Source organism: Rousettus aegyptiacus, unplaced genomic scaffold, assembly GCF_014176215.1.
Source record: "Rousettus aegyptiacus isolate mRouAeg1 unplaced genomic scaffold, mRouAeg1.p scaffold_m13_p_7, whole genome shotgun sequence".
NCBI classification, from domain to species: Eukaryota; Metazoa; Chordata; class Mammalia; order Chiroptera; family Pteropodidae; genus Rousettus; species Rousettus aegyptiacus.
The window spans coordinates 29,679,283-29,706,576 of record NW_023416310.1 but is presented as its reverse complement, the minus strand read 5'-3'; the positions used below and the strand labels follow the sequence as shown (position 1 = coordinate 29,706,576).

The window sequence follows — 27,294 nt, the reverse complement described above, 5'->3', positions numbered from 1 at the left end:
GTATGATGAAATTTTTATTGAACTACATACATAATGGTCAAACTGTTTAGGAATAGGAATAGGAATAATGAACCAATAGAATAGGAATAATGAACCAATGCCAAAAGGAAACCCATCTTAGCCAGAATGTACCACATCTAGAGAATAGGGAGAGAAAGGGAGTCATGGGGTAGTAGAGGGAGTTCTGTGTGTTATGTCAACGTCCAGGTCCCAGATTTTGCAGACCTGTAGTCTGTCCTTGGAATGGGCAATAGTAGACATATTCATTTCAGAGAAGCAAGACTGGAAACTTACCTATATTAACATGCCACATCCAGAATGTCTTAATTTTTACTGTCGTTTGTTTTAACTCAATCATTAGAAAAAACTCAACCCCCAGCCCAGGATCCACTGAAGCAAAACAAAACAACCACCAAGGCAGCCTGAATGGAGACTGATGAGTTCCTGGTCCAGGACACCAGGTAGGAGCCCACAGAACAGAGGAAAGCCTACCAATATCTTGCAAGTAGGACAGCTTACCCCACCTTCAGTTTCCCTAAAGCTGGCCAGACCCAAAAAAATCTCAGAATTCAGAAAGCTCATTTCCCACCTCCCTCCCCAACCCCCACTGAAAAAAGTAATGGCACCAGATAATGGCTGCTCTTGAACCTCAGTTCTAACTCAGCAACCCCAGCAACACCTTCAAGGCAATTCTTAAAACTGGCTGTGACTATAAACAGGCTCCTTGGGGGAAGCTTTGCAAGAACCAGATTTTATTAGTTTAAAAATCATCCTTTTGGGGAAAGTTGAATGATGGCCCCTACTGTGACAGTAAAGAGAAAGCAACAGCATTCCCAAAACCTCAGTGAAAGTGTAGAGCCAAAAAGGTTCACACAGAGAGCCCTTTGGCACTGGACTCAACTCCCCGCTTGGAGAGCAATAATTCTTTGTTTTTTTTTTTCTGCCTTATTCTTTTTTTTCCAAAAGCAGTGTCATATTAATTCAAGGCTCTAGTTCTGCTCCTTTCCTCACCTGTCTTCTTTCTAAGCCCCTCAGTCTGGCTTCTTTCCATCTCTTAAACTGAGGCCTGAAAGCTTTCTTTCCAAAATACAATCTCCCAGAGTAGCTGCACCAGACGGTATCTTGGCCATGTGTAGCTCTGATCTTGCACAAGGACTGTTAAAGCCAGTTGAGTCACAGTGGTAGGGAGAGGCCCTGCTGCTCACTTCCAGACCCAAGAGGAATAGCTCCATGAGAGCATATGTGTTCTGTTCTGGCAGCTACCCCTGGTATGCAAAAAATCACATTTAATGTGAATTTTAGCAAATTTCTCACCATCTTTTTTTGTTAAGAAGGGAATTAAAATAACCCCACCCACCAGGCAGGTGGACTCTCTGACTTGGTGGGCAGCTTCTAGCAGCTTCTCTATATGGGCCTCATTTACTCCCAGCTTCTGCCTCACTGGGAGATGAAACCACCTCCCAGCCAGCAAACCACTCGAGTGCAGCTGCTCTCTGGCCCTGAACCAAGCTCTGTAATGCCACCTGAGCCAAATTCAGAACCACCCAATTTATAATTAAAATTCGACTTTCAGAATGAAGGTTTTATCCCTTGCTGTTGTTAAATTTTCCTTGACTCTGATTAAATGAGGTGACGCCTAGGTTCCTAATTCTACTTTATGAGCAACTGCAGATAGCACTTCGAAGCCCACTGGGATGGGTTTGCTCTGGTATGACAGAGTAGGATCCAACAGAGCCACGAAATTACCTGATTTGATCAACAAGACAAAGACCAGGCAGACCTGAATTCGAGCACCAGGTCCCCTTTCCCTAATTTGCACTGTGGGTTTGAGCTAGTAATAAAACCTTTGTGCTGTCTTAAAAGGGGCGTGATGTTTCTTGCCCTTGAGTGAGGCTGGCTGTGATGCAGATAAACGAGACAGCAGAGCCAAAAGGACTCAGAAGGAAATAAAGATTTCACATAACTACGAAGTATTATTGTAAATCTGATGATGCAGAGAAGACTGAAAACACATAGCCCTATACGAAGTTGAACAGTAAATTACTATCATCCAAGGGGCAAGCTTAATGGAATAGTTTTGTTCCTGAGAGGTGTTAATTAGAGAAAATGACCCACTAGGTCTTCTCAGCCTGGAAGGTGAATACCTTAGAATCACAAAATAGCAGAGTTCACCATTGCCTGGAGTCTGATATGCTGCTCTTTTCAGCCCAGGCTGAGCTGCCTCTCAAACATTCCACCTTGTATGTGATTGCAGGCTGTTTTCTATCTTTCAATTCTGTCACTCCTATCTGCCCAGTGAAAGCATCCAAGCCCATCTGTGTCCTTTCCTTTCCCCATTCTCTATCCCTAAGCCTCAAGCCGGACACACAGAAAACTGTCAGGTCAGACTTGTTGGCCACTCAGAAACTGTATACTGAAATGAGCAGGTCAACATGCAGGATCCAATGATAATCTTCAGGCTGTAGGGGAGAGAGGACCAGTTCTCAGATGACTGCAGGGAAAAGTGGAAAATGATAAAAGGCAAATAAAGGTTATAAACAAAGTCTGGTAGGAGTTAAGAGAAGGGAGCCATGTCTTCCAGCTAAAGTAACAAAGAAACCCTGGTGGAGCTGTCACTTAAACTGTACTTCTTTAAGCCTCACTCTCTACAGGGGCAGCCAGGCTAAACCAGTTATCCCATAAGCTCGGTCCTGGTGTTTGACACCAGCTTAGAAATGCCATTGGGATATCACTCTTCAAAGTCTTCTGCTCTCTCACTGACCACCAGCACATGTCCTGTCTGTGTTATGGAAGGTCAATGGGACAGTGGACTGTTCCACTGGAAACCTTTGGGTGGAGCTCTGATTAAGGCTTTTCTCATTTGCAAGTACCAGACATCAACTTTGACAGACTTAATCATAAGAGAGGAACTTACTAGAATAAGAAGGAGGTAAAAGGATGTGGGCAAGATCCAGAGAGAACCTGACATTTTAGCAGCAAGAGGTCAGGGAATTTCTCTCTAGATTCTGCCTTTACAATGAATCAGCTCCAAAGACTCCTTCTGTCTATTATAAGTTTTAAATTTCCGAGAGAGAATCTGAGGGCTTCCCCTGCCCCATACCCAAGGCAGAAGCATAGGAGCACAGTCAATAAGATGCTTCTACCTTGATGCAACTAGCAATGAGATGTTTCCAGAAAAGGGGTATTTTTGAGACAGGCAACCACATCTATTGATGTCTACCAGAAAGCCCACATGCCAGTAATTTCAGGCACCTCAAACCTATCCTCAGATTAATTAAAAGTCTGTGGTATATCAGTCGCAACCAGCTTTTACAGGCTCACTAAAAATAAAATGAAATAAAAAAGTTTTTAAGTGTCTGGAAACAGAGGCTTGTAATGAAAAAGTTTCCTGAAGCATATCTGCAATGTCACTGCCCTGACAACATAATATTCTCTGCTTCTAAAAAATATTTTTGAGAAATCATTGCAGATGATGTAGACATTCCCTGGGGAGAATTCAACATATAGTTTTATTTACCAGAGTTATTCTTGTCATGTTATATTATTGCTAGAATAATTCTAGTTTAGGGGGTAAAGACTGGATAATTTTGCTTTGTGTCTTTAGAAAACTTTAAATGGGTTTTCAGAAAGGGCTTAGATGTATTTGCCATTTTCCTCTGAGGCTTTATATTTTTAATTTAGTTGTAGCACAAATGACTTGGAAAATCCATTGTCAAGGAATCTTCTTGAACATCTGGGTTCAAATGATAATTCATAAGCTCCTCACGGCTTCTTAAGTTCTCTGGAGGAAAGTTACTCAAACTGCACTTCGCAATGGGAGAGTTCCGACTGGCTGAACTTTTTAAAACCAATGGGAAAATGTGAACTCTGCCAAGTGGCTCCCTAGCATTGAAATATTTAATGGCAGGTTGTTCTTTATCACTCTTTGAAAGCTATCAGGTAAGGCCTATAAGAGATACCTTAACCCAAAAGAAAGGTGCCAAGTGGGAGTATTTACCCTCCCTCTCAGGTATCCTATGTATAATCAGCAGATAGTCAAGCGTCAGGGGCAAGTCACAGTTTTACAAACTTAAGGATGACCCAAGACAAATAGAAGAGCCCATTCCAAAGTACTGGACCCACTCTACCCCAGCCCCGACAAGGAAGCAGGGTTGTCATTAGACATAAGTGAAGGAGCTTGAATTTTTCACAGTAAGAACCTATGAGTGAAAACCACTGATTGAGCTTTTATCTTGTGCTTGATGCTGTAGCAGTTTTACATAAACATTTTCTTATTTAATCTCAAAAGTCTCTGAGGTAGTTAGTAGCATTATCTTTTTATAGCTATAGAATGAAGCAATGATTTGAACCCAAGCAGCCTGGCTCCAGGGACTATGCTCTTCACTACTCCACTATGCTGCTTCTAGGGAGAAAGCACATGCGATTGGTGATGAAGACACATTCCTTAAAGTATGTAGCACCTCAAATAAACCTTTAACCAAGGGTGGACTCCGACCAGCAGAGAAGTGTGGATGTGCCACATGGGAGGGACGGTGTGAGTCAAAGTAGAAAACATAAGGCAAGTCAGGAAACCCAAGTCCGATTTGTCTCGGGAGGCACCGTCCAAGAGAAATATAATGTGAGTCACGTGTGCAAGTTTTACTTTCTAATATCCACATTTAAAAAGTTTTTAAAAGGTGAAATTAGTTTTAATAAAATATTTAATCCAATATGTACAAAATATTATTTCAATATGTAATCAATATAAAAATTATTAATGAGATACTTCGCGTTCTTTTTCTTACTAAGTCCTCAACATCTGTTGTGTATTTTACACTTACACTGCATCTCGGTTTGGACTGGCCATATTTAAGTGCTCAATGGACACATGTGGTACTGGACTGCACAAGTTTAGTATACTGGTTATATGAAGGGGATACTGGGTGATAAGATGGGCAAATGAAGTTTGAGCCTTTATTTGGAGGACTTTGAATACAAAGCAGAGACATTTATAGATAAGTAAACAGGCCAAGAGGGGCAGAGAAGGTATCTAAGTATGAGTGACATGGTAGGAGTTCTGAGGAAGATTAATCTAGGCCAGGCAGGGGAAACCCAGGATAGGGTGAGGGGAAACCATTCGTGGCTTATGGAACAGTTAAGGTAGACAAAAGAATGGCCCAGAAGATTGGCAGTGGGAAAAAAATACAGGGGATGGAAGCAAGAGACATGTGAAGGCAGAATCCATCGGTGACTGGGTGTTCAATGGTGGAATACAGGAAACGTTTCATACAGGGCATCTGGTAAAATTTTAAATAACAGTGCAGTAAAAAAAAAAAAAGCAGCATAGTTATTAAGTGTTGAGGAGAACTAGGTAGAGAAAGAAAAAACACTCTGGTAGGCTCTGAAGCTTCATAGAGGAACAAGAATTTGAGCTGCATCTTTGAAGTCGAAGACTGTAAGCACATGCCCTGCAGAAGCTGATGGCTGCAGAAGCAGAAGGCTAGGTTTTCATTGAGGACCAGAGGATTGTAGAGCAGGGTGTATGAACAAAGTACTGATGTGATTTGATTAGTGGACACAGCACTGGACCAGGAATGAAGTGATCTGTATTCTAGTCCAGATCTGCCACTGAATTGCCATGTGGTTTCAGTTTTCCTAGCTTAAGATTCTTCATCTATAAAGTAAGAGACTGGACCAAACCACCAGCAAGCGGCCCTTTCACTCTGATTGCCTAATGCAATAAATGCTTAAGGGGTAGTAAAATAATAGTCGAAAACACCTGGATATATTTTTAAGGCTCATTCCAAAACTTTCTGATGTAAAATCTAATATATTGGATGTCTATCTCAACTGACTTCATATTTCAGGTAACACTGAATTCTCAAATTCCCTCTAGGTAAACGATGAAGACAAGAGGTCAACAAGTATAGACATAACCAGTAATTGAGTTACCAAATAGTTTAATGCATTTTAAAACACAAAGATTTAAAATCATTTAGAAAAGGGAAAGCCATTTTATTTCATTCCAAGATAAAAGCAAGTTTATTGTAATTACTGAGCAGCTTTGAAAAGAACACAGGAATTCTTAAGTCTCTGTTAAATGTAGAACAAGGTCTTATGTAATAAATATAAATACATTAACATTCTTTGGAATTTAAATAAAGTAATGATTCTCTCTATTTCAATGAGTTCATTAAGCAAAAAAAGCTTTAACCATCTAATTTCTCTTTTTCCCTCTCTTTGATTTTGTATCGTTTTAAAATTCTGGGTGTATCTCTAGAAATAAACTAATCATCTGTGAAAGATGGAGGGATGCTTGCAGCTTTCTTAGATCAATAATATAGATGGCTTTTATAAACAATTAGAAGGAAGTGAATAAAAATATTTCACTTCTGCCATGCTGGGCATAAAGAGAGGTAAAATCTCCAGCAAAATGATGAAAGACCCCCACGCAGGGGTCTGGTACTGGACTGGAGACTGAAACTGGATTTCTTCCCTAGCTCTCCCTTTGATCATGCTCACTAAGCCTGAGGGTTGCAGAAGGAGATCCTGCCCTGGAAACCATAAGTGCACTCCAAGCTCTTTAAAACCAAGGGGAGATGGGGAACCTACGATTGTCCTTGGCTTTATGTAATGCCTGTCTTTAAAAGGAGAGAGTGTGTCAAATGAACGATATTTTCCATTCACCTAGGGAGTTTGCCATTTAAAGAAACCTTTCATGGAATCCTTCTGTAGAACAAAGAACCCTTGATAATGCAAATGTCTTCCAGTTGATAGGATCTTGTAAGTATGGATTTCCAAATCTTGGGTTTCCTTGAAGGTTAACACAGCCCTCTTGACTCTGAAGCTTTCCAGCTAACATTATTTTGAGAGTTCATTAACAAGCCAGTGAGCTAGACAGATTGGATCCTTTGAAGGTCATTTGTTTTATTCAACTCAAAAGAAGCCCACCCATGTGCTCACGAGGCATTAGGAACAATTAGGGAAGACCTGATAATGTGGCCTCATCCTCTTCAAGGTGACTGGGTTTATCTGCATGTTATTTGCTTAGCTGTAAATAGAACCTCTGGTGCTGGGCTCTGATACTTGGTGCTCTGGGGGTTTGGCAGGTGGAACTCATGAGTAGATGGAAGTTCCAGAAATGATGAAACTAAGGCAGCCTTTGTCATCCAATCTAAGTATTTCTTTCAACATCTGTGGCAAAGGCACTCGAGCAAGGTGGGATTGGCCGTAATCCAGGTGTAACCTGTGTTGTATCATTCATTCATTTATAATCAAGGTAAAAAAGACTGAAAATGTAATAAATGTTCTCACATCCATATTCTTCAACAGCCATCTCACTCACTTTTCAAAACATAAAGAGAACTCTACGCCTTGCAAATTCAACTTCACATTCACCCACTGACCCTGGTTCTCTACCACCTATCTAAGATGCATAGTTTGGGAGCATTGCCCTCTTTGTCTGAGACAGAAAAGACTCTGCCCTTCTTTTATTTTTCTTTGCTTTATACATAGCTTTTGTGTTCCCTTTTGACCCTGGATAGCAGAGCTGCTGATCTGTCCTTTCCTGTGGCCTTTTTTCTTCCAGTTCTCCCTGGCTTCTGCTCTCTATCAAATGATACCGACTAGACCTTTGCACAAGAGTTCCTGAAGTTCACAAAATCCTTTGAATACATGTAGGCTTAATAAGAAAGGAAAGGAAGGAAGGAAGGAAGGAAGGAAGGAAGGAAGGAAGGAAGGAAGGAAGGAAGGAAGGAAGGAAGGAAAAGAAAAGAAAGAGAGAAATCAATACATAAAAAACTTTTTTCTTTTCCATTTGTCTCTCAGGTACAGAGGGTTAAGTTAATCGTTCAGGTAACATTATCATTGGTCTGTTGACAGTCCCTCTCTGTTTTTAGTTATTTATTTTATCCCTTCTGCTTCCTTTCAATTCACCATACACAACTATCCTAATGTATGTTCGTATGCTTGCTTTTAAAACGTTTGTTTGGTGTGTATGTATTTTAATTCTGCAAGTAGTATTTAATATGTATCATTAATTTCTTGTTTCTCTCAGAGCCATAATTCTAAGATCTATGCTCTGTATGCCTTTAGACTCTTGCTTCTAACTGGTGACCAATTAGTTAGGTGTGTATTGTCCACATTTTACCATTCCTTCACTGAGTAGTGGACACCAAGGTTGCCTCCAACCTGCCTGATGCTATAATTCTGTGAAGAAATTCCTTGTACAGTTTCCCTTAAGTATCAGTGTGAGAATTTTTCTGGGATGAATGCAGGAATAGAATAGCAGGGTAATTGAGACAATCATTCATATCGCTAAAAGTTTCTGGCTTCATGGAAAGACTCACAGAAACATCCATCAAAGAAAAGAGCACCTTTGAAGAGAATACATTCAAATGGTTATGAACAAATCATGAGCTAAACAAACAAGTTAAAATACAAGACAGACACTTAAATGCTTAGAAGCTGCTGTCAATTTAAGACATCTCAGAAGCGAAGACATGACATCTCTAAAAAATAATTATTTATATTTGTATATATATAAATCAGTGGAAAAAACAGTTTTGGATTCATAGAACCACATTCTCCACCTTGCTTCATGATACCATGTCTGTTGTGAAAAGCTCAGTGCTCCTGCCTCACCCAATTTCTCTCCCCATCCTCTGGCCCCCTGGCCTCTATCTTGCCCCCGCCACACCTACGAAGCTACCTGCAGTTTGCTCAGTGGCTCTTTAATGGTGGGAACTCTAATACCCTGCTTTTCCAGCTCTGTGGCATCAACATCAGCTGCAAAATTTCATCTTGCACCAGAGCTGTTCCATAGTCACTGGGGATGACCAGTGCATGATCTACAGCTTCTCTCACTCCTATCTGACTTTTGCTCCTCATCCCTCATTCCTATATCAATCAAAATCTCAAACGACCTCCCTGGTCAGATCTAACCAAACTGCTCTCCTGAGAGCCAGCCTGTGCTCCCCTGTGGAGGAGGAGGCTGCCTGCTGAGAGGCTCCAGCTTCTGGGTTCCGTTTGCATGAATAAATGGCTCTGAAGTGTTCAGTTGAAGCTTTTATGTAAACACTCTCCAAAATATGCTCTGCACTGCATTACCCCCAGCAATAAAGATTCTGGAATCAGAATTTGGCTGTCAGTTTTATTGATGTTGCATGGGGTACAGTAGAATACAGCTTTCTCTTCTAGAAATTTATTGACTTGGCAGTGCAGAGAGCAATAAAACTGTGTTTTTAATCAGTAAGCCAAGCAGACATGATTCCAGAAGAAATATGGGAAGCAAACATGCCATCGTAAGAAGATTTCTCCCCCATTGTCCCTGTTCTTCTTGGATGCCCTGTTAAATAAGTTTGGGTATTGAACGATGTGCTTGGTGGGACTGCCTTCAGGCACAGATTCAGAGGACCAAGTTTGGATTACTTCCTCAAGGTTGTACCATCTCTAAGAGACTGTTGAGTGAAAGGATTTTTCTGAAATGAAATTTCTTTGCATCAGCCCCTAGGGAGGAACTGCTGGTAAGCTGCGTTGCAGAAGGAATAGTGGTGACATGTCTCATCTCAAAAGCAGCAAGGTTACAATGCCTGTCCTTCCACCATGCTCATGGAGAGAGCGGGTTACCTAGTTATATATTCAAAGGAAATTAAATCACTATCTCAAAGAGATATCTGCGCTCCCATGTTAACTGCAGCTTTATCCATAGTAGCCAAGATATGAAAAAATAAACAAAAATAAATGTCCTTCAAAAGATGAATAGATAGAAATGATATATGTATATATAATGGAATATTTTTTTCAGCCATAAAAAAAGAAGGAAATACTGCCATTTGTGACAGCATGGAATGAACTTGGGGGACATAATGCTAAGTGAAATAATCCATACAGAGAAAGATGAATACTGTATAAAATCACTTATATGTGGAATCCAAAGAAAAGTTTTTAAAGCTGATTTCATAGAAACAGAAAGTAGAATGGTTGTCAGGGGCTGGGGGAGAGGAAAATACAGAGAGATAGGTTAAACGGTACAAATTTTCAGTTATAAGAAAAATTAGTTCTGAGGATCTAATGTACAACATGGTGACTATAGTTAATAATACAGTACTGTATATATATATAAGTTACTGCGGGTAGATCTTAAGTGTTCTAATCATACCCATACATAACACACAAAGAACTGTGTGAAGTGATGTATGTGTTAATTATCTTGATCTTGATAATTATTCCGCCATCTATGTATATATCAAATAATCACATTGTACACATTAAATATATACAATATTTGGCAATTATTCTTCAATAAAGTTGGTAAGTAAAGAAAAAAGAGTGAGTTAGGAATCACATGCTTTGGCTCAATATTGCACAGGAGAAAGAACAGTTGGACTCAGTCTATTTAGTCACGTTACCTTGTTCAGGTTACTTAATCTCTTTGTGATCCAGTTTCTTCTATCAAAGGGGAATACTCATCTCGCTCCACTGATGAGTGGATAAAATAAGATTATAGATGTGTGTACATCACTCACACAGCACCTTACACTAGTAGCATGTCCTTTCGACTATAAGATATCTCACTGATTCACATCTGCCCACGATGGAGGAGGTGTTTTTTCCCAGCAGCTTAGGCAGTCTCTGCTGCATAGACACATGAAAAGGAAGGCAGCATTTCCCACCTCTGTTCTCAAATTCCTGATATTTGCTTCCCATCTGAAATGTCCCCAGCCCACTCCCCTCCTCTCAGTCAGTCCTTGGCCTGAAACCTTGAACCATTGTAGATGCTTGATAAATGTTAGCTGAACATTCATCCCTGCCTGACAGATCCTTTCTCCAGAGTTATCTTAACCTCAGTTTCCTTTAAGTAGCTGTACATCATCCTGTTCTGGTTTTGCTGTTGCTGAGTAATCGCTCTACTTTCAACTCTTATGTAATGTATAATTTTTATCTCGATTCCAGAACACTTAGATTGTTCCTCTGCATATAAGCAAGTGCCTGAAGGAAATGCTCTATAGATGCTCCCCCAAAATGGCAATGAGATGCCCATGTGATTTAACTATAGGAGCAAGTGCTCGGGTTGGGATAATATTGAAATAGGCTGCCTGGAGGAGATGGATTATGCTCTTAATGAATCCCTTCTCCTGTCTACCTGGTTTCCAACTGCATTTTCACCATTCATTTCTCTACCCAAGAGAGCTTCTTTTCTATCCTCCCAACCAAACCTATAGGGACACTCTAAAATTATGTATTAACTATTTACTTGGTGCCAAACCCTGTGCTTTACATGGGTTATCAGTTAATCACTGTAACAACCCTGGGAAATAAGGATTATTATTTCAGTTTTATAGATGAAGAAACTGAAACAGGATTTAATTAACATGCTCAGGGTCACACGGCCAGGTAGTAAAAGAATGAAGATTTGAACTCATGTGTATCTGATCCTAAAGTTCAGGATCTTAAGGACAAAATCACACATTCTTTGATATATACTGAGAATATGTCATGGGCTATCTCTTTATTGATATGTGAGAATTCTCAACCTGAACCCAGTTGTTGCAAACTCGAGAGTCTCACATACACCCCAATACACACACGCGCGCGCGTGCACACACACGCACTTTATTCATGAGCTTAAATGGCACCCAATCAAATCTTAAACTCTTAGCTTTCCTTTTTTCTTCCCTAGATCACTCACCTATCTCCCTGTCAAAGTAATCCCATCTCAAGCTTTCAGAGGACTTAATGAGGTCGTAAAAATGTAAGTAAGATACTGCATATCAAAAGACATTCATAATTAGAATAATAAATTTTTTTTCTAAGAGAAAACATAGTTGAAAGGGGATAATTTTTCTAGGAGAGAAATTGTGCTTAAGAAACTCAAATACTTTTACCTTTTTAATACAAATTATATCTAGGGACCTTTGAAAAAAGATATGATTTTTAAGAGTCATTAAAATCTAGATAATTAACCTTGCATCACTGAATTGAATGCATTATGATGAGTGAGGATACTTCTCGAGTAGAAAAGAAGGTAGATTCCAATCATAAAAATTCTCCCCTAGAGCAGTATTCCCTTGTGTTACATTTTTAGATAACACCCACATAAAAGAAAATGTGTTGGAAGTTTATTATATATGAGAAGATAATCTTTGTATATAAAATATAATAAGCGTATCACAAAAACACAATATTTATAGCCATATTGATAAAAGGCATTTACCAAAATGTAAAGCAGCCTGCAGGCAGTGTGATCTCACATTTGTGTCAGATGTAACTTCAATGCTTTGTCTCTGGTCTTTAGCTTCTAGGTCCCAAGACCCCATACATGAGACAGAACTTTCTCAGAACTCCAGGATTCTAGCCAGCATGTTAGTCTGGGTCAAAGGACCTAAGGGGCCTTTTAGTTCCCAGAGAGCATCGCCGATCTTTACAGTTCCATGGGCTTCCAAAACTCCTTGAGGAACTTCTGACTGCTCTTTATGATATTATTAAGCAGTGAGGATATTAAAAATAATTCCTTAAGAATTAGTGCATATTATAGGAAATTCACTGCAAATTACAGAAATGTCAGTTTGCTTGAACCTAATCCTTATTCTTCTGCTCTCAAGTTTAAATGTTAAATTTTGAAAATTTTTAATGCATTAAGACCTCCTAAAGAGAAAAGCAGACACAGTTAAATAAGCAAACCATTAGGTAGGAATGAGGTGAATCAGTCCAGGATCGATCCATTACTGCACTATTCATAAAAAAACATTAACTGCCTTAGGCTCAGCTCTTCTGTCAGCTAAAGTTCTCATCGAGTGCGAAGGCTTTAGTGAATGTTAACCTTGGAAACACACAAATGTACAATTTGTGAATTTGGGGCTTTTTTCTAAGCTGGCAGCAAATAGTAGCTTATGTTAGGATTTAACAGTAACACTGACATTACATGCTTGGAGGTGGTATATAGCAAAGCTGATTCCTTTAGTATTTTTTTTTTTAAGAAAAACCAATTCACTTATTAATCCATTCATTCATTCATACCCAATGTGTCAGGTATTTTGATGCCACCAGGGATTCAAAAGTGAATAGGGCATACCCCTTGTTCTCAATTTGGTAACAGTGAGAAAAAGTCAAAGAAATAGACAGAACCCAAGAAAGATACCATGTGCAGCAGTTGACCACAATTGCCTCAAAATAGGATTTGGAGAAAGGGGGAGAGTTATGAAACAACGAATTCAACCTAAATTAAAACCTCACTAGAGTGATGGAGTTGGGAACCCAGATATCCTGATCCTGGTCTTGAAACCTTCCCATAAACACCAGGTGCCTCTTCTCTTAGAATCTCAATTTTCAAAGCTGTAAAACAAGAGAATCTGACTAGATTTTCTCAAAGGGCCTGTCTGCTTTTAGTAATTTGTGATTCTGAGTCCTAATAAACAAGAAAAAAAAAAAACCCCTCTCACATACACAGGGGTTACTGAAACTTACATTTCAGCTACACCTGAGCTGTAGATGCCCATAAGTGCTTCTAAATGGAGATGTTAACACTTTATGTGTGAGGACAGCTTAAGGCATCCCTGTTCTTTTTTTAAAAGGACACATTGTCAGCCACACACACACAGCATATTATGATGCAGATACAGTCGTTTCTTTCATGTTTCTTCTTTTTTCTCTCTCTCTCTCCCCTTCTCTCTCCTAGTGAAATCTCTCAGAGTGATTCCCTGGAAAAGATAGAAGCTAATGCCTTTGACAACCTCCTCAATTTGTCTGAAATGTAAGCATCAGCTAACAGATCATTTACTGCTGCACACTATTACTCTCACTGGCTGAAGACCACTGGGTATTTGTATTCAAGCATCCACTGCTAGGGATCCAAGAGGAAAAGACTATACAATTACCAGGTCTGGGCAGGCATTAATCTCTCTCACTGCAGTGGCCTGAAGGTTGCCATGGTGACAACTGCTTCTCCCTGAGAGCTGTATAAACTCTGAAACATCACAACACAAAGCTGGAAATTAAAATTGACATCGTGGAGTCCTGCCAAGTAGCTCCTACCTTATGGAAGGGAGGGTATGAAGTACTTGAGGTGGTGGGAAAATTTGGAAAGGAGCTTAGAGATCATGAATTAGTTCACTGGGGGCTGTTTGAGCATATTTATTCATTCAGTAAATGGTTCTTGAATACCTACCATGTAAAAGCCCTGTGTTGGACATGTGTATGTTGGAGTTCTTGTTGTTTTTGTGATGTTTCAGAATTGATTCTTAAAAATTACCCTTTCCAAATTATCATTTTCCTGCAATTTACAAAAAGGATGGGATAAAAGTGGCTTAATTCAGTTTTCAGAGGATGAACTTGTATTCCAAAGAGGTTAACTGATTTGCCTGATGTCACACAGCAAGTTAGCTGGGACTATAAATCAGACATGTGACTCCTAAATCAGTGTTCTTACTGCTGCCTTGGTTGGTGCAAACCTGAGCTTCTACAAACTTTACCTGCACAGGAGTTTTAAAAGTTAAGGGAAGGGGAAGGATGTTAGCAACAGTTTTTGGGAGTCTGTGCTTGGTATTTATTTCCTCTAGGTTGTATTGTTTTATCCTCACAGCCACCATGTACAGTGGAGTAATTACACCTTTTGCTCGGGGGAAGGAAGGGAGGCTAAGAGAGCCAATGTGGAACTTTAGACTATGGCAGGCCTGGGATTCATCCCCAGCCTCTCTTTCTTCAAACTTGTGCATTTTCCACTGTACCACAAGGCCTCCCTATGAATGGTCCAATTAGCATTTATATAAAGAGAATAGTTAATTGATTGGTATGTAAGTACCTGCCACATGTCCAACCAAGGGCCAAGTACTGCTGAAATATAGAGGAGGTAAAAATATAAATCTCCGCCAGGAGATAACAGTGTGGCCATGAAAGTGAGACAAACTCACCAAACAATAATAGGGAAATTGAAAATAATGGCTGTAAAGTAGAATTTCATGGGAGTTAGGGGGCTCATTTCAATCACAGATGACAGTGCGATCCCAAACCTAGAAATCTGTAGTTTTAACAGACTTCACCAACGATGCTGAAACACAGCTTACACTGAGAACCACAAGAGCAGCTTAAGATAAAGCTTGTCATGATGCAAAGCAACATTTATCAACAGAAAGAAAAATAAAGTGTTCTATGAGAATGTTTATGTACTTTTCCCAAGGAAGGCCTTGAGACTAGAATGTTAGCTCTACACAGGCTCTCTTTGCTTTGTTCCCGGCTATCTCCCCAGCACCGAAACAGTGAAACAGTGACCGGCACAATAAATGTTTGTTGAATAAATGAATGGAGGGATGAGTGGTCTAAGGTCAAACCTCGAAATATCCTTAAGAGATAAAAGTCCTTTCCGTCCCATCCACATAATGCCTTATATGGTTTGCAATTGCTTGACCAGTTATAAAAACTAATTACAACAAAATGTCACTTACCACTAAAGGCTCAAAAGGACATAGAAGATGGAAATAGGCACCAAAGGTGGGTAACTACAGTGAGGTGAAATGAACACTAGACTTGGAGTCAGAAAAAACTGGGTTCACCTCCAAGTTCTGCTGCTTCTCAGCTGTGTAACTAGAGACTAATCATTTAACTTTCTGATTTCATCAACAATGATAGTAACTGTTAACATTGGCTGAAGACTTATTGTGGACCAAACACACATATTCATTCCTTAAAAACCATCCTATAAGGAAACTGAGTTTTAAAGTCATAAATTAGTAAAACCAGGATGTAAAACCAAGTTGAATCCAGCATCTGTCCACCTAACCAATACACTATATTTTCTCTATGGAACAAGAGTAAATTATCATTTTCTCAGGAGGTTGTTGAATGAGCCAAAGGCATTTATTGACGTTTTATTGAATCTAAAGTAGACAGGACCTGGCAACTGCGGTTACTTCTCAAAGGGTCAAAGTCACTAGTGGAACTAGAGAGAAGGACACTAACACAATTGTGATGTTATAGCTATAATTTTGCACTTTGCAAAGCCCTGACTCATACATTATCTCTACATATTCTATTACTCACTGCCTACCAACCTGTGAAGTAGGAAGAGTACGTATGATTACTCCGATATTACAGAAGGGAACACTGACTTAGGGAAGTTAGGAAACTGGGCCTTATCACACGATGAATCATCTACAGAATAGGCACAAAATCCCTAAATCCAAGGCCCTGGATTTTGCCCTGTCTATTCCATAGACTGGGTGTCCATTGGATAATTGGTGGGTGTGGCCGCTGCCCTAACATGAAGAGAGCCAGTTTGCCTGCAAGGGAGAGTAGCTCATGTCCTCATCTCTCCTGGGAGCGGAATATCCCATCACAGCCTGTATTTGGGGCAAGAATTTCCATGGTAGGGCAAGACCTACTTGGCCAGGAGCCTTGGACATTGATGTTGCCTGGGAGAGCAAGAGAGGCTGGGGAGTGGAACAGACTCTCAGCTATAATGCGCCTGCCTTGGCAAGAGGTTGAGAGCAGAGCTTACTAGAAATAGCCAACTGGCTCTCACCACGCTCCTTCCACTTGATTTTGTTTATGCCATTTTAGCCAGCACCCTCTGGTGACTATGGTCTCATGCATTCCAAACAATACACATCCAGTAAACTGCTGCTTGTTTTTCCTCTCTCTCTTTACAGACTGATCCAGAACACCAAAAACTTGCTATACATCGAGCCTGGAGCATTTACAAGTCTCCCCCGGTTAAAATACCTGTGAGGAAATTTCTTTAAGTAATTGGGGAAGGGAAGATGCATCTGCTGTAAATCCAAACAATTTAAATGTTGGGAAGAATTCTTTAAACCACATTCTTAGCATTATTTGCATGTCCATCTTCAGTCTGTTGATTTAATCAGCATTTCTTCTCGAGCATCATGCTAGGTGCTTCCAAATACCTGTAAGTGGTTCCCAACATTTTCTCTGTCCCAGACACCTGAGGGACTATCACCTCTTTGCAGTGATTTCCAAAGCTAATGGGGGCAACGGGGTCATAACACTTTAAAAAGGATCAGTGTGAATCTCTACGGTGAGGTGGTGATGTGGACAGAGGAGATGTGAAAGTGGGAGAGGCGTTTCTCATCCCTGGTTAAGAATTATTGATCTCCTTTATCTCGCTTGTTCATTCATTCATTAGCTGAAGACATTTCAAGTATTGCCTTCACATAGCCACTGTGCCATGTAAACTAAATCAGTATTTTCTATTCCATCAACTCTGATTAAGCCCACTAGTTAGAATTATAAGTTGAGTACCACTATAGCCCTATAGATTCACTGCCTTGCCAGCAATACTAAAATTCCTGAAATTTGAAACAATCTATAATTTAGCACTATGTCAAATAACCACATATTTACACAGAAAAATTTGAATCCCTGTAAAATAGATGTTCTCTCTCTCTTCCTCCTGATAAATTTCACAAAATCTCCAGAGTATGTAAAGTCCACAACTCCCCAAATATGGAAGGGACATCTGCCTGGCACTCCATGTCATCTGCAGTCTTGCTCTGGGACCCCTGTAGGAGCTGTGGCTGCCACTATCAGTAGCTCTTTTGGTAGCTCCAAAGCTGGATGATTTCTAACCCAGGTGCTCTGCTTTTCCAAACCTTCAAGGGTTCTGCAGTACACATAAGCCTCTCAGCATTAACCACTTTGAGAAAACATAAGAAAATCCCAGAACCAAATTTGGTAACTGCAGCCCCCCACTAAGAATCATTGTCTTTATTGAATAGCATTTCACCCCCAAAAAGTGATACTCCTGCAACTCCAGTACACATTACAGTATAGGCCCACACTGCTATCATGAGTCCCAAACAGGGCAAGGATTCACTGTGATCTGGGCAGCAAGAAAGGAGGGGAACCAGAGAAAGCCGAAAGAGAAAACTTTCACTGTCACCAGGGTGCCAGGCAGTTCACATCAGTGGTCCACAGTCCAAGATGGTAAATTTAAAATTCGGCTGGGGGAAATCCTAGACTCCTCTAAAGGATTCTCATTCTTGTGTAATAAAATATCCTTTAATTTATCCTACCACTGAAGCCTCGTCTTTGAATTTTAAATAAAGGGTGAGAGAAAAAGAAGAGAAGCTTTGAGTAGCTTAAATAACCAAAAGCGTGTTTAATGATTTCAGTGAGATACAAGGAAGAACTTCCTGAATCGTACAGTAGCTAAATAAAGGAAGATTTATAATAACGAGGGATATGGATTGCTAACATGGAGAATAATCTTCCCAAAGTGTTGGAGCTAAAAGCTGTTCTAGGGGGATGCTTTCTAGAACTATCAGGAGCATGACATAAACTAATTACCAAAAGGAAACTGGAATGCAATACTATAGGAAAATTAATTGATGCTATAGGAAAAGACAGGCTGGAAAAATAAATGTAAATAAAAAATACCTGAAAGTTTGGTTCCAGCCCCTAGATCTCTAAATACAAATCATTAGAGCAACTTCTCCCATAACATTAGGGACTTTTAAATTCTCACAATCTTCAACAGCTAAAAGTGTAACTGATAGAGCCAAGCTCAATATTTTTCTAATTTAATGTGAAAACAGTATTTGCAAAATGTCTTTCTACTATTTTTATCTTTATGTCTTAATAACAATCACTTACCCTCTCTGCCCACATCCCTACTTGCCCCAATCACAGGAGCATCTGTAACACGGGCATCCGAAAGCTTCCAGATGTTACGAAGATCTTCTCCTCAGAATTTAATTTCATTCTGTAAGTACCCGGCTGATTGCTATGCATAACAGTTTCCTATTTGCAGCTCAAATTTGGAAAGTAAATATTTCTCATTTCATTCCTCAAGGGAAATTTGCGATAACTTACACATCACCACCATACCAGGAAATGCTTTTCAAGGGATGAATAACGAATCCATAACACTGTGAGTAAACTTCCAGATTCACGTTCTGCTATAAAGGCTCCTGCTATTCTCACTTCTAGCTTAAAGTGAGTTCCTTCTTATCTTTTTCTGTGTCCCTCACTCGATGGTGACATTCTTTTTGACCTAAAATGCCAAAGGCGAGAAGAATTGTATGGGATCCAAGCTGGGTCACATGTTCACATGAAAACCAACCAATCTATTCAGTTTAAAATTAGTCAAATGGGCCCTAAGGATTTACAGTGACCGAATTTCCAGCTGATGAAATTGTTCATTGCATCAGTGGAATGCTTCGAAGCCAGGAAGAAACAGCCTGAAGGGGAGTGGCTGCCCTGGTTAAAAGAGAGCACAAATATTTCAAGTTTCAACAGAGAAGAGTTTGGAAGGGTGTTCTCCAAGTAGGTAGAGTAGTTTATCAATGGACTCTGCTCTCACTCTCTCTCTGATTTTTTCGCCTTCCTCTTGGAACGTGCTGACTTTGTTTCTGAAGCAACACCATCTATGCCCATTCCCTACATCTCCTAATAGTTGAAAATAATGTCTTTTTATTTGATCATCACTCATTAGGTTGCCAGGCTCAAAGGCTCTGTCCCTTTCATGGTCTTTCCTAAGACCTTGCCATTCAAACTATGGTCCAGCATCTGCCATATCTTCTGAGAGCTGGTTAGAAATGCAGCTCTCAGGCCCATCCCAGACTCAGAGGAGGCTGCATGGTGGAGCTGAGACTTAAGTTAAACTTTGCAGAATCAGTAACATTTATAATATTTATACAGCACTTATTAAAGGACTACTCTGTTTTAAAGTACTTTTTTAACCCATTTCCCATTTGCCTGAAATACTCGCCAGCAGCACTTGTGGCTGCAGCATTTACCCTGAGATAACGCATGGGTTATAGTCCTAACTTTACCCCCAAAGTTTGGCATGAAATATCTTGCTTTTATTATTATTTTCACATTGCTCTAGTATATCAATAGTCTTTGGAAATAAATGACATCATTCTATTTATAGCATTCTGTTATTAGTAGTGATATTTCCATTTACAAAATATAGTAATTTTCAATTGCTGAAAATGTCAAATCCTAGAAAATGTAGCATTCCTTCATGTGATGTTAGCATCATTCTCAAACAGTTGTTAGCCAAAGATTCATCTGATGAATGTGATTTACATATACATTTCTGTTACATTAGGATTAGAGACAAGTTCTGTTTAGAAATAACTCCAAGAACAGTTTTTATATTTTATTTTCACATTGAAAATAGATTTTTCAACCTCAAAAAGTGTATTTATGTAAAATTAAATTATTGCTGGTAGCGAGCTGCACTTTTTTTTTCTAAATGGGAAATGGGTTAAAAACTCATTTAAGTCTCACAGCAACTCTATGAAGTAGAGACTATCAGCCCCATTTTTAGATAAGAAAACCAAGGCACTGAGAGGTTTAGTGATTTGACCAAGGTCAAGATTTAGACCCAGAGCAATGGTCTTCATCATTACGTTGTACCATATACCAAGAAAAGGAAAGCACGTAATCCAAGTGAAAGGACAGCAGGAGCAAGAGCATGGCTGTGGAAAGGAGAAAAACAAGATGACGCATATTCATTGGGAGTAAACATCCTACTTAAGGAAAAGGAAATACGGTATAACAGTTTAGGTAAAAAGGAGTGGAGAAAACAATGGATTAAAGAGAGTTTTGAATGCCAGGATAAGGGGTTAACGGCTTAGAAGTCATATGAAAATGGTAAAAGAAAGAAAGAAAGAAAGAAAGAAAGGAAGGAAGGAAGGAAGGAAGGAAGGAAGGAAGGAAGGAAGGAAGGAAGGAAGGAAGGAAAAAGAAAAAGAAAAAAGAAACCAACCAACAGAGTAGCCTTCATCCAAAGTTCATATCCAAGACTCCCTTTGATTTTGACCTAAATCTACAATTAATCAGGAACCAATAGGTACTCCTCCCAGGTAAATGTACAGTGGTGGGAGTCAAGTAGAATAGGAATGAAAAGGCAGAAGACTTGGAGGAAGATCAATAAGAAAAGGAATGTAGAGATAATCTACTGGGTTTTATAAGCTCACGAGACTCTGCCACCCCACCAAACTCAAGGAACAACCAAAGATTCCTTTTCACACATCACATTTCAGCATTTTCACACAAGAGCTACATGGTATTTTTATTTTAGGACCATTCATTTATGTTAGTTATGATTTTAAGACTAATAGTACCTACCAGCAGGGTGTAATTGCCCCACCTCTGAAGTTAATGAGGATTGTGGATCCATCTCTCCCAGAGAGCCCCGAGGACATTATGCTTCCATCCCCTTCCTCACTCTCAACCCTTCATCTGGAAGGGGAGAGATTAGTCATTTGCTTGGCACTTGTTCTCAGCTGAATGGGGCCTTCTATAAGTGAAAGATCATGTGGAGCGCCCCACTAGAAAAAGGTTGTTACACTTAAAAAGGAAAGGCTTATTTTCTCCACTATAAAGTTTAATTCTCTAATTAGAAAATAATGAAAGCAGGCTTCTCTTCATTAGTAGTTTTTGAGATTTTGAGTTTTTGAGATTTTGCTTTTCTGGAAGCTTTCCTGCCCTCCCCCTTCCCCCCGCCCACACTCAAATCTATCCCAACTGTGAGTTCATTTAATGAAAACAAAACACTTTGCTTGATGCTGAAGAGCTCAGTGGGGCTAACGCTAAAACTATGCATTATAGTCTTATGTCCCTTTATAGCCTTTGGGCTTTTCATTAAATCTCTTCAAGAGGCCACCTTGTAATGTCTCCCTTGCTGAAACAGGATTTGGCTGCACTACCTTTAAAATATTCTAGATGACTGTTAATACCAGTCTCAAAAAGGAGACAACCTTGATTGATGTCTGAACTCCACAAGGAGAAGGAAAGGTCATGGCAAATAATTCTCTAAGACCGTACAGAGAAAGGATGCCCAACAAAGGATGACAAGATTCCAGGCTGCACCTGTGACAAGGCACAGTAGAGAGACTGCTGGGCATTGAAATTAAAAGCCTGGATTCTAATCCTGGCTGTGCATGTAACCAACCTTTGTCAAGTCACACCACCTCGACGAGCTTCTGTCTCTGTCCATGCAACGGAATTAATACCTCCTTGTGCAAATTCAGTCACACTGCATCATCTACACTGCCACTAACACAATTAAAAGCTAACATTCAGCAAGCTGATTGTTTTAGACCATCCTGAAAGCACTGTGTCACATCATCTCATTTTGAATATTTTTCTTTTGAAATTTTTAACTGATAATTGGATGCACTCTCCATATGCCTTTCTACTCACAAGTAGAAAGGACAGTACTATGAACTCCCCTATATATCTTACCTAGACTCACCTACTAACAGCTTGTCAGCCTACTCTGTCTCTATATATGCAAGTATATACAACCAATTTCCCTTTTGCCAAACAATCCAAGAGAAGTTTATAGACATCATGACACTTCATACCACAATATTCCAGCATATATCTTCCCTAAAATAGGGACATTCTACATAACTACAATACCATTACAACCAAGAAAATCAGCATGAATTTAATGATATTATCCAACCCACAGTCAATATTCAAATAAAAGTTATAGATTTTTTTAAAACCAAGAATTCAGTCAAAGTTTATGCACTGCATTTTTGTTGTTATGTCTCCAGTCTTCCCAACCTCACCTCCCACCCCAACCCCCAGGACTTCCCCCTCCCTGCCTTCTTCTTTCTGTATGACACTGAATCATTTGAGGGACCTAGGCCAGTTGTCTGGATTCATCTGATTGTATTGTCATGACTAGATTTAGGTCAACAGTTCTGCAAGAACACTGCAAAGAAGACATTGTGTCTCTTCCACTACATCAAACCAGGAGGCACATCATGTCCTATTCCTTGGCCAGTTGGTTAAGGTGGTGGCTGACAGACCTTCATCATAAGGGTGCTTATTTCCCTCTGTCATTAGTAAGTAAATAATTGTGGGATAATTCGAGTTTCTGTATCACTTGGCCAACAACCATTGGTTTCAGCATCTGTCGATTATTCAGTTATTACATAGGCAGTTACAAAATGGTAATTTTAAAGTCTTTCATTCCTATACATTTATTATGTAGCACTCTTCTGTAAACAAGAGGTTTCATTTTTATTTTCTTTTCCCCTCTTTCTCAAGTATTACTATGGGACATGAATTTTTCAAAAATTTTATCTAATATATTATAATCCATTGCTGTCATAATTATTTTGGATGCCTGTCACCCTTTTTATTATTACATATGGCCAAGTCATTTAAGTTGACATGAATTTCACTGAGGTGGAAGGAAACATAAAAACTCCAGTGCTGCTGAAAGGCAGGAGGCATACCCAAACCAAAGAGATGGACCCCTTGCCTTTGCGACTTGGGCCCCATGGAAATGGGGGCATGATGAACATTCAAAACTAGGGTCATGGCAGCATAGAGTAGTGACCAGTGACAGTCATCCATACAAGCACTGCAAAGCATCCACTAGAGAAGTTTATACGTGAAAAATTATTCAGATGTAAAAGGACTTCAGAAAGTACCACATGGAGAAGACAGTAGTGGATTTAGGATTCCTCTTTTTTAGGATGGTGTTTGTATAATTGTTTGATAAAATTTTGCTTATATATATACTACCACAGGACATATATCTGAAATAGTATGTTTTGTCTTTCAGCAATGGAATCACTTTTTGAGACCCTGAGGATCTGTAAATATAAATTAAGCTTTCTTCTTTGAAATCATCCAAAAACTAGGTGGCTACATGATCCAAGAGGCAACTATGACAGAATGTTAATACAACCCCAGAAATGCTTCTAGAGCCTAGGAATATTTGGAGTTTGTTATAAGGCAGCATTCAAAATTAGAGTATCATATATTGTTAAGTTCTAAAGCCTGAATCTTTTTTTAAATAAAAAAGTGCCATTCTCTCTGTTTGAATCACAATTACTGACATTTGAATAGAAAACCTAGACAATACTTTAAAGTAAGGTGCAACTATTGTAATAGAGAAGGGGGAAAATTCGTGTCTGTGCCTGTGACAGCATCCTAGCATCCTCGAGGCAAAGGAAGCCCTTCTCATTTAATTCTGACACCATGATGTTTTGGAAAAAATTATCTGAAGTGACTCTCCAAATGTTTTAAAGGGCATAAAGCATTGTGCATGCCTGACAACATGAGGTCTCCCACTCGCATTTGTAATTTCTCCAGAGTAAGGAAATTCATTCTTTTAATCAAAACAATGCAGTGCATTCTATTGTGTGAGTCTGGTAAGAACAGAGACGAAGAGCAACAGCTGAAAAAGAAACAATGAGCTGTGTTCTTTGGAAAGCTGGCACGAGTGGGACCAAGGCAATTCAAAAAAAAAAATAATAATAAGACATGAAAATGTCCAAGTGCAAAAATGTCAACGATGCTAACACAGGCCAAAGGTGACTGAGGGCTTTCAGAGAGTGAGTGCATTTGTGGCAGCCCAGGCCACCAAACTGACCTGCTCCACCCAGGAACAGAAAAGCTGCTAGGCCAATGGAGTTCATTTAAACAAGTGGCAGCATTTCATGGAAATTCTGTCCAGAACAAGGAAAGGGAGACCATTTCCCTCTGTTCTAGCCAGAGAACTAGAGGCCACTTCCAAATATAATAATAGGAGCAACCCTTTAACACTGTGATCCAGAACCTATTTCTAAGCATTTCACGTATGTTTACTGTTTTCATCCTCATGACAGCCTTTGAGGTCAATACTATTATTATCATCCCTATTTTCAGATTAGGAAATTGAGACACAGAGAGGTTAAGTAATTTATACAAAGTAATTCAGTTCATAAGTAGCAGACTGGGATTCAAGCCCAGGCAGTTGAGCTCAGGACTTGCAGATTTAATTACGAGACATCATTTGGAACAATGGGTTTGTAAGCCCCACAAAAAAGTACAAAATCCCAACATGTATCAGAACTAGGATCAGGGCAGCACCTAGCAGTGACAGGGGATGGTATCCAGACAACCGCTGGCAGATTTGCTTTGCCAAAATCAGAGTAGGGGCTACTTTTTCTTGATCCACTACACATATAGCTTCATCATTTAGGAGGCAGAGAAAGCTGGAAGGGGACTAGACTCTTGACTCAATTCTGACCAACAAACCACTTGATTACACCTTGGAAATAATGAGAGCTGCATCGTCCTATGACACACCCTAGGGCAAGTGGTCCCAAAGTGTCATGCCCAAGGCTCACTGGGAGATCTTGTTGTAAAAGTGCATGTTCCTGGATGTCACTACCAGTCTGATGCCATAGGTCCATGGTACACCTGGTCAGTAGGTCTGAGTCTGCATGGCTGGCAAGCAGCTCCAGGTGATTCTGATTCAGTGATGGAGGAGAATGCTTTGATAAACACTGGCCTAGACGCTAAGAAATCCAGTTTCAAAGGTTCAGAGAAAAAATAGGTGTGATTCCTTTATCTAAAAGAAATTGCTACATAGGAATGTAACTCTCCAAATGACAAGACTTTGCCAAAGAATCATATTCTAAGTGTAAAATTTTAAAAAGAAAAATTCCAGTGGGATTGAGTGCTAAGGAGACAAGAAGCTTGTGTGTAATTATGCAAGACAACAGGTATAAACCAAATTCCTATACCCTCAGATTCTACAATATAAATGGGGAAGGGAAATTATTGAAAAATGGCACCCAATAATCCACTACAGAATATAGTTAACAGCTGGTGTGTGAAGCTGTAAACTCAGAAGAATTCCAAAAGAAAGCACACGAGAGCAGGGCAAGCCAGGGAAGATTCCCTTCCCATGGTACGGCAAGGCTGCTGCTACACCCAGCCTGATGACTGAGTGAGGCAGAAGGCATTATGAGAGGCATGGGGTTTCACAGAATGAATTAAGTATGCTCCCCTGCTCTCTTAGAACTCAATCTAATAAGGAGACTTTATAAATTATTTTGTAATCTCTGTATTTTCTGAATTTCAGTGTTCAAATATCACGCTTCAACATGAGTCCCACTTCTATTTACTTATATGCTGGTTTGTCTCATGTGTGATAAGGGTTGATGGAAAGAAACCATACACACACACACACACACACTACACATATATGCATATCCCAAGATGAAATTCAATGCTTGTTTTATCTAACAAAGACTAGGGAAACCTTTCAGACAACAGCCATGTGGAGCAGAAGCAGGTGGAGAATGTGTTTAAACTGTCTCTCAAGTCACACCCCCTAGCTTGTTCCTGACATGGCCATTCAGCTGCCAGCAACCCTGCAAAGGGAACGTAGGGTCTTGCCAGATATAAGAGTTTAATTTTATATCTTACCACGGCCCTTTCTCACTCAAATCTTACATCACGGTACATGAAAACTTATAAAAATATTTCTGTGTAAGACTCTGGCTTTCAAACTTGACTATGATTTATAGTAAAAAATTCATCTTCTGTAGGTCCACTTGTTCATCCAATTCATTTAATATATATTTATTGTAATCATCCCAGGTGAAAGCCACTGTTGTAGATGCAGAAGATTCTGCAATGAAAAGAACAGTTTGAAATCCTTGCTCTCCAAAAGCTTTCATTCATTCTACCGGGAGAGGTAGACAATGAACAAGTATAATAGAATCATGGGCCATGCGATGAGAAAGCAACAGAGGAAAAACAAATCAGAGAAGGAAACAGAGAATGTTGGGATGCTGGGGGAGGTAAGGATGGTGGTTTAAATAGGGCAGCCAGGGAAGGTCACACTGAGAACATGGCACCAAACATGGCCCTGCAGGAGGGAAATGGGGCCGTATGGATATCTCAGGGAAGAAAAGTAAAACAAACAGCAAAACTGATGTGCTAGAAGTAGCTACAAACAACATGTATTCTGGTCTCATTTTTGCCTACTGTGGGCTTTAGACAGGTCACTTTCCTCTCAGCCTATTTCCTTCTTTACAAAATGAAGGAGTCCCACTTGATTCTCTCCAATTTCCCTTCTGGCTCTAACATTTCCTAGCATCTGTGTTCTACAGAGCCTCTTATGTCTTATTCTGGGTAGACGTGTGTGTGTGTATACATGTGTACATATATGTATGTACATACAAAAATTGTGAAACAAAATGTAATAAACCGTACTACCCTAATTACATGCAACACGATCCAATATTTTCCATTCTATTCTAATCACTTCTATTTCATTTTTTAAAATGCTGATTGCACCCAACTAAATTGATTTCACTATCCACTAATGGGTCTTAAAGAACTGTTTACAGACACTGAAATTTTCTTGTTTGTAGAGCCAAATATGGCATCACGAAAAACACATGCTCATCCAAGAGAAAAGATAGCGAACTCAGTATGGGAACCTCCCTCTGCTCTCAGCTTTCAGGAACCCAGAAAGTCCATAGTGTCCAAACAGAGGCAAGACCTGAGTGTTATTCAGACAGCTCTGGCCTCAGACCCCAGTTC

At 39.7% G+C, this 27,294-nt stretch overlaps 2 protein-coding genes across 8 annotated transcripts in view; one reads left to right on the top strand and one right to left on the bottom strand.

Annotated features, from left to right (window-relative positions):
* Window positions 1-27,294, bottom strand: part of GTF2A1L (general transcription factor IIA subunit 1 like) — a 495,737-nt gene that overhangs the window by 408,066 nt on the left and 60,377 nt on the right. The gene's annotated exons all lie outside the window — the stretch shown is intronic.
* Window positions 1-27,294, top strand: part of LHCGR (luteinizing hormone/choriogonadotropin receptor) — a 51,999-nt gene that overhangs the window by 5,160 nt on the left and 19,545 nt on the right. Inside the window, exons 2-6 of the mRNA XM_016137120.2 lie at window positions 11,660-11,731; window positions 13,655-13,729; window positions 16,620-16,694; window positions 18,619-18,693; window positions 18,782-18,859. Coding sequence (XP_015992606.2) covers window positions 11,660-11,731; window positions 13,655-13,729; window positions 16,620-16,694; window positions 18,619-18,693; window positions 18,782-18,859 — 375 coding nt within the window. The remainder of the gene's footprint in view (window positions 1-11,659; window positions 11,732-13,654; window positions 13,730-16,619; window positions 16,695-18,618; window positions 18,694-18,781; window positions 18,860-27,294) is intronic.